Raw genomic sequence first — 10,911 nt, 5'->3', positions numbered from 1 at the left:
CTGATTTTAAACTTTAAATAAAATAAATATATTTCTCCATGAAGTGGCGGACTTTTAATAAAACTTAGAATTTAATTAGTGATAAACCATGGATCAGAATTTTAACATCTACGATTAAGACGCTTGTTTTTAAATTTAAAAGTGTGTTTTCCGTTAACCCAGGTTTAACTAAATCCACGGAGCATTATGTCGACACGGGCGACAGTCTACCTATAGCGTGTCCCCCATATAGATATTCTCCTTATAAACGAGAAATAATAGATGGAATAATTCAAGAAATCTTACACTTAAATCTCATTGAACCATGTAGTAGTCCATGGTCTGCTCCCACCTTAGTAGTTGGTAAACCTGATGGAAAACACCGCTTAGTTATAGATTATAGAATACTTAACAACATAACACGCAGGGATTCGTATCCATTGCCAAGAATAGAAGATATTTTAGAGTCCATAAGAGCCCCAGATTACATCACAGTCATGGATATGAGAAGTGGGTATTGGCAAGTTTCTCTACACGAGGGCAGTCGTGACACTTGCGCTTTTGTCACGCATAGAGGGATATATAGACCCAAAGTTATGATGTTTGGACTAACAAACGCCCCACCTACATTTCAAAGACTAGTCAAAAATTTATTCGGTGGGTTAACGAGAGAAGGAGTATTTGATTATTTCGACGATTTATACATAGTCTCAGACACGTTCGAAGAACATCTCGAAAGTTTAGAAAACGTATTAACTATTTTACAAAAAGACGGTCTGACAATAAAATCATCGAAGACTCAATTCTGGCGTAAAAAGGCACATATCTTGGGACACCTTGTTTCTAGTCAAGGCATAGAAGTAGACCCTGACAAAGTGAGATCAATCCGAGAATACCCTATTCCTCGCACCGTACGACAACTAAGAAGGTTCTTGGGAATGGCCGGCTTTTCCGTCGTTTCATCCCCAAGTTCGCGGATATAGCAACCCCTTTACATCACCTGACTCATGACAATGTTAGTTGGCAGTGGGGGCTTGAACAACAAAGCGCGTTTGAATCGTTGAAAGACAGACTCAGCACCGCCCCTATCATAGCGTCGCCAAATTTCAAAGCCCCGTTCACCCTCTATACCGACGCATCCAATTCTGGGCTTGGCGCAGTATTAACCCAAATAGTAGACGGGAAAAGTATAGTGGTACAATACGCGAGTAAAACCTTAGACGCCGCGCAGAGAAAGCTGTCTGTCACTGAGAGGGAATGCTTAGCCATAGTATGGGCAGTAGAGAAATTCAGGGTTTACCTGGAGGGCGCTCCATTTGAAATCATTACAGACCACAAGTCCCTAGAGTGGCTGAAAAATGCAAAAGACCCAACCGGAAAATTCACTAGATGGAGTACAAAGTTACAGTCTTTTGATTTTAAAATTGTTTACGTTCCGGGGAAAAACAATGTAGTAGCGGACGCCCTCTCACGTATCCCCGAAGCTTCAGAAACGGAATAACCCGTTGTAGGTTTAGTAGAAATAGAACAGACGGAATCAATAATTCTAGATAGAGAATTAATCATAGAAGAACAGCGCATGGACGCGAAAATTAGTCGCCTCTTGACCTTTCTAGAGGAGGGTTCAGTAGGTACTGAGGATTTTAATATTTTGAGAAAACCACACAACGAATTTAAAATTAACTACGATAGTTTATTTCATTCTATTTACAAGAGCTAAAATTTACATCGCGTCAGTTATGAAACTCAAATTAAAACAACAGCCGTTCTTATCTTTTCAGTCTAACATTACAACTCGGTTATCAAATTTACATAGATAGTTTTTTACAGTATGACCAATTTTTTGCCTACAGATAATAATTTTGAACGTCCATTTTTTACACTCCCCGCGGATGGCGAAATCCTGAGTCCATCTTCTAAATTTCGAGCGGACAGATCAAATTGACTGGTCTTTTAAGTATGCCTTTATAGATGGCAGGCGAATGGAGCATGAACGGATTTTTCCATCTCGACCTCTGAAGACTTCCTCTACTCGAACTAACTTCCATATGTAACGAGGCACATTGTCGTCTCGGAGTAACGCCAGCTCACCTGGTTGAATATAGTGTGATGAAGTTCTTCTGGATATCTCATGAGCAGATCTCAGTTCGAGAATATATTCTTTACTCCATCTGGTCCAGAACTGTGAAATTAGTTTTTCTTGAAACTTCCATCTACGCCTTAGTTCATCTCTCGTATCGGAAAAATTGATATTTTCTTGAGTGGCTGGTGGTAATGACAACACCCGTCGTCCAATGAGGAAGTGCGCCGGGGTTAAAGGTTCCTCGTTAGATTCGTCGTTAACATATGTTATTGGGCGGGAATTCAATACTGCTTCCACTTCCGTCAATACGGTGGTAATTTCTTCAAAGTCGAGGAAGACCTGACCAAGTATTCTTTTAAGGCAGGACTTGATAGAGCGGACTAATCGTTCATAAAACCCGCCCCACCAGGGGGCTCGCTCTACGATATACTTCCACACGACTCCCTGATGACCAAAGAAATCCTTCACTTCGTCAACAGAAATTCTCTTCCAAAGTAATTTAAATTCTCGATCCGCTCTTTGAAAGGATTTGGCATTGTCACTATAAACAACCTTGACTAGGCCACGTCTGGAGATAAATCGTCGAAATGATTGAAGAAATGACTTGGCCGACATATCCGAAACCAACTCCAAGTGAAGTGCCCGTGTTACACCACAAGTGAAGAGGGCTATATAGGATTTTCTTCTTTCATTCTGATCTTTAGTATAGATTGGTCCCGCGAAGTCGAGACCCGTCACTTTGAAGGGTTTCGCCTGATTAACTCTGTCCGATGGCAGTGGAGCTGTGTCCTCGATGACAGGTTTTACTCGTAATCTTTTACAAATAAGACACTTATTGATACGATTCTTGATTTGTTGTCTACTCTTTAAAATCCAGAATCTCTCTCTGACTTGAGTTAAGGTTGACGTTATTCCTGAATGCATAACTTTCTCATGGGCCAAGTCAATTTGTAGTTCGGAGAACCGATGTCCTGCCGGCAAGATAATGGGATGTTTCTCGTGAAATGACAGCTCAGAGTGCTGTAATCGACCACCGATTCGAATTATTCCTTCTTCGTCTAGGAATGGATTGTACTTGATTAACGTCGAGTTTTTTGACAAGGGTTCCTTGAGTTTCAAAGATCTTATGACTTCTGGGAAAATTTCACGTTGAGTCTGTTGGATCCAATAATTTTCGGCTCGCTTAAGTTCTTCCGTGGTCAAAACGTCCAAATTTCTATGTTCCTTGAGCTTTCTGAGGTTATTGCGATATCGAAAAATCCATGCTGTCACTCTTATTATTTTTCTCAAAGAACTTGAATCGTTGATATTTACAATAGGTTCAATATTCTCGACGTTGCAAACATGTTGAGAAATGGTTAAGTGGTTCGCTCGCAGTTCCTGGATGACTTCTTTCTCGTCTACTGGTAGTTGGTTCTTAGGCCAGTGATCTTCAGTCAAACTGAGCAAAGGGGGGGCCGCTCCACCAGAGTTGATTATTCATAAATTCTTCGGCATTCTGTCCACGGCTTAGACAATCTGCAGGATTTTCGCTCCCAGGGCAATGATTCCAAGAGTGCTTTTCACTAAACCTTAGTATTTCGTTGACTCTGTTGGAAACAAACTGCTTCCAACGACTTGATTCTCCCTTGATCCAGTGAATTGTTATTGCAGATTCACTCCAAAAATATAGATCCGGTTCTTTGTCCTTGAAATTAATCTTCAAGCGGTTCATTAGTCTCGATCCAATTAGAGCGCCCATCAGTTCCAATCTCGGAATAGTGAGAACTTTGAGGGGTGCAACTCTTGACTTGGAGCCCACAAGGCTGACATAAGAGTGTCCATCATTGGTAGTGCATCGAAGGTAAAGACAATCACCGTAAGCTCGCTGACTAGCGTCGGTGAAACAGTGCAGTTGTAAAGAGGCTTCACGATAGTTGGTTTCGGGTGGTAAGTAGTGTCTTGGAATCTTCAATTCGTTTAACTTGGGCAATTCTCTACACCAGGACTTCCATGATTGTGTTAGATCCTCTGGTAGTGGTTCATCCCATGAACACTCTTTCTCCCATATTGCTTGAAACAGTATCTTGACGGTAATTGTGAATGGCGTTATGAGACCAAGCGGGTCAAATACTCTTGCTGCAGCACTAAGAACGCATCGTTTAGTATTCCGAAGGGACGATAAGTAGTTTATAATTCCTTCCACGTTGAATATGAATATTTCCTGGGATTTATCCCACGATAGCCCCAACACCTTCAGAGTGCAAGGCGACGAAAAGGTAACCTTTTCCGTGGTGATTTCTTGCCTGCCTTGTCCTTTCCAGTTTTCCTCAAGTTTTCCAGAGTTGGTATGCCATTTCCGTAAAGACATACTAGCGTCCTTAAAGATAGTCTTCGCTTCCTTGGAATGTCTAATAGCGTCATCGTCATTATGTGCGCCTGAGATAAAGTCGTCCACATACAAGTCTTCATTTATTTTTTGGCAGGTATCTTCGTATTGTCCCTTGTACTTGCGCAAATGAAATCTGATAACTCCATCCAAGAGAAATGGACTTGAAGTCGTACCGAAGGGGATTCTTGTAAATCGGTAGGTTTCCCCTTACGAAAATGTATGATCAAATATTGATCAAACGAAGTTGATCCAAAATTGGGCCGATCAAACCTTGATATACTTTGGATTTCAATAAATCTAATCAAAATGTTTTCAAAGCAATTTTTCATTATTTTCATCAAATTTTGATCCCAGTTCTGTTATACATTTGATCCAATTTTTAACCCCGATTCTATCATACACTTGATCAAATTTCGATCCCGGTTGTGTCATATAGTTGAGCAAATTTTAATCCCTGTTCTATCACACATTTGATCAAATGTTTATTCGCGATTGTATCATACATTTGATCAAATGTTTATTCGCGATTGTATCATACATTTGATCAAATGTTTATCGCGGTTCTGTTTTGAAATTAATCAAATTTTTATCGTGGTTCTGTCATGCATTTGATCAAATGTTTATCGTGGTTCTGTCATACATTTCATCAAATGTTTATCGTGGTTCTATCATAAATATGATCAAATGTTTATCGTGGTTCTATCATACATTTGATCAAATGTTATCTCGATTCTATCCTACATTTGATCAAATGTTTATAACGGTTCTATCATACATTTGATCAAATGTTTATAACGGTTCTATCATACATTTGATCAAATGTTATCTCGATTCTATCCTACATTTGATCAAATGTTTATCGTGGTTCTATCATAAATTTGAACAAATGTTATCTCGATTCTATCCTACATTTGATCAAATGTTATCTCGATTCTATCCTACATTTGATCAAATGTTATCTCGATTCTATCCTACATTTGATCAAATGTTTATCGTGGTTCTATCATACATTTGATCAAATGTTTATAACGGTTCTATCATACATTTGATCAAATGTTATCTCGATTCTATCCTACATTTGATCAAATGTTTATCGTGGTTCTATCATACATTTGATCAAATGTTTATAACGGTTCTATCATAAATTTGATCAAATGTTATCTCGATTCTATCCTACATTTGATCAAATGTTTATCGTGGTTCTATCATATATTTTATCAAATGTTTATCGTGGTTCTATCATATATTTGATCAAATGTTTATAACGGTTCTATCATAAATTTGATCAAATATTAATCTCGCTTCTATTCTGCACTTGGTCAAATTTTAATCTAGATTCTATCCTAGACTTGATAAAATTTTAATACTGGTTCTACTATCATACATCAGATCAGATTTTAATCCCTGTTCTATAATATACTTGATCAAATCTTATTCCCTTTTATCATTTATAAAATATAAATATTACTTTATCATTACCTTGATCAAATTTTATACCCAGCTTCTATCGACTTTCTGCTCAAAATTCAATCACGATTTATTATTTTTTCCATCAAAATTTAAACGCAGAATAATCGGTGTTTTAATTCAATTTCGATCCTGGTAGTATAAAGGTTTGACTAAATTTCAAAATCAGAAAAAAAACCACGATTTTATGCAATTTTAATATAGGTTTAGTGCGTGTTTTAGTCTAATTTCATTTGTAACTTCATCAATGCTTTGATCAATTTCAAATACTAGTTTGTTTAAACTGTTATTTTTAATTAATAAAGTAGCAACGTGTTTTTGTGCTTAAGAAATAATTTTTAGTAAGGGGAAAACCTATAAATTTTCTATTAATCAAGGCATATATTTTTTAGATCAAATCCTGTTCCTACTGAATAAAACTGATTTCAAGCTTCAAGAAAATTTTATTCAATTCAATTATCAAAAAATCGGAAACATTATGGGTATTCAATATTTGGAACTTATCTCTTCTCTTCTTAATTCACTAAGTTTGTTTCCTAGTGTTCGCACAATATCTTTTTTACATTCTTTCCAGTTTCTTTTAGAAGCGATATCCAAAACGAAATCTGATATCAAGCATGTTAAATAGTGTTACATATTATCATGCTATACTTTTAAAGTTATTTTTCAAGTGACTCAGGTTCAAGAGAAAGGAAATGTAAGCGAAAGTTAAGGGACCTGATTAGTGACACCAAAATATTTAATAGGGGAATCCAGAAAGTTTTGCTGTGTCTTGGGCATCTTGTTTAAAAGGTTCCCGCGCATGCGCACATTGTATAAAATTGACGTCAGACCATAGCCAACCAGGCCAACCGCAAAGTTGGCCATGGTCTGACGTCAATTTTGTACAATGTGCGCATGCGCGGGAACCTTTTAAACAAGATGCCCATTGCAACTTTGCAAAACTTTCTGGATTCCCCTATTGAAAAATATTTTGTATTTGAATTTTGGATCTTTGTCAGTCGTTTAAAGACCATTATTCAATTCAATTACCAATTATGGCGTCAACAGCTGGTCTATACAACCCTTGCCGTGAATCTGCAGGTTTTCCATGTGGACCGTTTGCCGTGCGCCCATACAATGAACATGTTCGTAGAAATTCTATTTTAAACGTTTCTACAAGCAACAATCGAGCCATGGTTGAAGCAGTTTTGCTGGAGTTTTCAGCCCGTCTTAAAATGATTCTTGGCAAGAAAACTTTGCTTCCATTTACAAGTTCCACCACCTAAAAAATCATAATATAACAACTTTTCTTCGTCGTGACTCAACGGACTAGCTACTATCCAAATTAATTAGAAAATAGTCATATCAAATGCGCATACTAATAGTTTCGTAACATTTTTACTTTATGAGAAGTTTTTAAAATGACAACGCTTAGGAAATAGCTTACATCAGAGTCCGATGCGGAGTACTTCAAATGTTCATGCACATTGCTTACACTCGTATTCAATGGTGATTTTGGATCTTATTTAAAAAAACTATAAATTTAACATTATTGACAACATTGACAACATTTAAAACATACCAGGCAAGACACTGGTTTCTAAACCGAACTTAGTAGCATCTATAAGTGGATCTATAAAAAATGTTTCGTAAAATGAGTTTAAAAAACCATCCCTTTCCGCCTTGGGTTGAAAATGGCCTACTGGATCTAAAAACTTATAATTTCATATTTCTTTTATTGCAAAAATACCTGATCCGGCTTAACATGCAAATTTCTTATATACTCTGGAAAATAGTTGAAACAAACCAAAATTTTCCATGCTCGATGACGCAGCCGAGTTTCTGAAAGTATTTGTTTTCTTGGCTCTAATTTTTTTTCTTTTTCTGGAAACATTTGGTCCTCGTTGGTAAAATAGTTTTTTCCAAGCTGGATTTCACCATCAGGCATAGTTTTTAATTTTGGAGTTATGGTGGTTGCTAAACCTACATTAATTATACGATATTGTAATTTTTATAGGTATATTATATGTAGACCAAATAATGCATCGCCAAGTTAAGAACTATAGATAAACCATATATTTATAATAACCACCATGGGTCTAATTTTAACCTTGATTAATAGTTTCAATAAATAGGAAATGACTAAACTAATTCTATGTAATATAGTGATCAAATTTTAACTTTATTCAGGGGCATCGAATAATTAATTGGCGTCGCATTATTTTGGCACACAAGCCACTACCTTTATCTTTAGGATATTTTTCTTGCATAAAAGCAAACATTTCTCTTAAAAAATCTCCAACTTTGTCAATCTTTTTCTCAATAGCATTACATTTTTCTTGTAAGCTGTTTAGCGTTGAAATACTAGTTTCACAACCGTTGCAAGAGATGTCTACTAACTGTTTGGTCTTAGTATCTTCTATTTTGGTTGACGCAATATTGCTGCGAATAAGTTCCTGCATTTTCCGCTTCCCTTGGTCTTTGACTTTTTTTTCCTCCAGTTTTGTTTTTTTCTGGTTCAATAATAATGTTATCACCATAAATTGCCTACTAGCAAAAATGTATCCTGATTTCCTGGTTGGTGTCTCTTATGATTAAATACCAAGCGTCCGTAAAGACGGGACGATTTTTAAATCTTAATTTTACCAAGAACGGATTCATGCATGAATCCGTTCTTGATTTTACAATATTATGCCAAAGATATGGCCGGGCTCTGATATATAGACTGTTTCTGAAAAGTTCTGTACTAAATTAATTGTTGGGCTCTTCCAAGTCGAAAAAGGGCCACTGTTTAGAAATTTTGATTAGCGTGTGTTACGGATGTCCCCTTATTTAAAACAAGCATTTTCTTCCACTTTCTTATTTAAATTTTAGGGGTCATTAGTATAACACTAATATCATAACTTGCAAACAGTGTCGAGTCAATTAAGCAGCCCCAATAATTTCTTACGGACCTTTCTGAAACACCCTGTACATGCAAAGAGCTTTCGGTTTGTAGAGGAGAACTAAGACTAGTGAGATAATAGAGAGTTTAAGCATCCCCTAAACGCGTACGTGTAGCTACCTTCCACAGTGCATTAGACCAATGCATTGTCAAAGGTGGCTACACGTACGCGTATAGGGGATGCTTAAACTCTCTATTATACACGGCCATACTTGTGGAACTTTCAATGCAGAAGGAAAGCTAAAATACACCAATATGATGGCTATGAACCATGTTAATTAGATTAAGGAGGGTGAGACGTACTACTCAGCCAACTGATAGCTCTCTATAGCAAGACAGTGATATGTTAGACTACCCTCGATATTCTAAGGATTTTTTAAGAATTGCGGTTCTAAACTTACGATATATGGTCAGTAGCCCTATCTTGGAACACTTTCTCAAACTTTTTGGAAAGTCAGATTTTTCAGTAACAAATAAGTTACTGAAGTGAACAAGCAGACCATTACAATAAGTTTGAACTATTGCCGATCGATTGCACCCATTTTCAGATTGCTAAGACGCGTACTTTTCCTGCAAAATGGGTTTTAAAAAAGATCAATTTCAGCCCTAACTTGGAACGGTCCGTCCTAAATTGGAACGCCCCCGTCCTAAATTGGAACACCCCGTCCTAAATTGGAACACCCCGTCCTAATTTGGAACACCCTAATTTGAATACGAAAATATCCGTGTTTTTGCAACTAATAATAAGCAAATATAATTTGTTAGCGATGCTACGACCATCTAGCGACCAACGCTTTCCATTTTATACCTGTACATATATTTTAAAGGGCACTGAGTGTCATCTGCTTAAAGCTTCAAAAATTGGCGCGCTGTCAGTTCACTACGGTTAAACATTGTAAATTAAATGCACTCTAACGGTATTTCAAATGAAATAATTACCAAGTTAGATCAAAGTAACCTACACTGTTATGTTTTTGTGGCGTAATTGTGTCGAATCTACATTTTACATCAAATGAGTCATGATACGGTGTTTGAAACCCAATATCACTAGGCGAAACATGCTAAATCAGCTAAAATTGGCATCACGTTTATGACTAAATCTGGATACTGGGCTGATAATACCCGTATCTTTTCCGCATCTTAATCTACGCTAACGGGACCAAAAGTATTAAACAGGTAATTAATCAACGCATCTTCTAAGGTCTTTTTGTTTTCCTTTAGTGAGTAAAACATTAGTTATGGATGTAAAAAGATAGATTAAATTTTCGTGTATTGGGGTGTTCCATTTTAGGCAAATGAGGACATATTTTCTATTCGAGTTTTCTCAATAATTTTTGGGCCTAACCTGGCGTTTAAAGTGTTTAATTTGAAGAGAAAGATCCGAAGTTTTCAATGGAATCATTTTCGTAAGCCTATGTTTCTCCCATTGGCCGTGAAAGCTTATTTCCCGAGACCCATGGGAGAACTTTCCCTTCATTTTGGAAAAAATAAATTATGCAAAATATGAGGTTGTCTAATTATGCTTGTATCTTATCTGGAATTTATGATAGAGTCTTGAGGCCGTGTTTTATGGATAGAGGGATGTTCATTCTTCCAAATGAGCCCTTAAAATATTAATTTGAAGAAGAAAGAAGAAAGAAGAAAGAAGAAAGAAGAAAGAAGAAAGAAGAAAGAAGAAAGAAGAAAAGAAAGAAAGAAGAAAGAAGAAAGAAGAAAGAAGAAAGAAGAAGAAGAAAGAAGAAAGAAGAAAGAAGAAAGAAGAAAGAAGAAAGAAGAAAGAAGAAAGAAGAAAGAAGAAAGAAGAAAGAAGAAAGAAGAAAGAAGAAAGAAGAAAGAAGAAAGAAGAAAGAAGAAAGAAGAAAGAAGAAAGAAGAAAGAAGAAAGAAGAAAGAAGAAAGAAGAAAGAAGAAAGAAGAAGAAGAAGAAAGAAGAAAGAAGAAAGAAGAAAGAAGAAAGAAGAAAGAAGAAAGAAGAAAGAAGAAAGAAGAAAGAAGAAAGAAGAAAGAAGAAAGAAGAAGAAGAAAGAAGAAAGAAGAAAGAAGAAAGAAGAAAGAAGAAAGAAGAAAGAAGAAAGAAGAAAGAAGA

At 36.4% G+C, this 10,911-nt stretch overlaps 1 protein-coding gene and 1 long non-coding RNA gene across 2 annotated transcripts; one reads left to right on the top strand and one right to left on the bottom strand.

Moving 5' to 3' along the window:
- Nucleotides 1-1,915: 1,915 nt before the first annotated feature.
- On the bottom strand, nt 1,916-4,865 carry LOC149588948 (uncharacterized). The gene is made up of 3 exons (XM_089861853.1): nt 4,799-4,865; nt 3,634-4,639; nt 1,916-3,503 (listed from the first exon to the last, which is right to left on the bottom strand). The coding sequence occupies exons 1-3, from the start codon at nt 4,863-4,865 to the stop codon at nt 1,916-1,918; spliced, it is 2,661 nt and encodes an 886-aa protein (XP_089717979.1).
- Nucleotides 4,866-9,965: 5,100 nt separating this feature from the next.
- On the top strand, nt 9,966-10,328 carry LOC149588947 (uncharacterized). Its single transcript, XR_016379735.1, has 2 exons — nt 9,966-10,002; nt 10,118-10,328. It is a non-coding gene; the product is annotated as an uncharacterized LOC149588947 (long non-coding RNA).
- The last annotated feature ends 583 nt before the right edge of the window (nt 10,329-10,911 follow it).

The sequence above is a fragment of the Phalangium opilio genome, unplaced genomic scaffold, assembly GCF_054372755.1.
Source record: "Phalangium opilio isolate 3A_F unplaced genomic scaffold, DU_Popi_V2 ptg000523l_1, whole genome shotgun sequence".
NCBI classification, from domain to species: Eukaryota; Metazoa; Arthropoda; class Arachnida; order Opiliones; family Phalangiidae; genus Phalangium; species Phalangium opilio.
The sequence above is the reverse complement of the archived record's forward strand: the minus strand, read 5'-3'. Positions and strand labels throughout refer to the sequence as shown.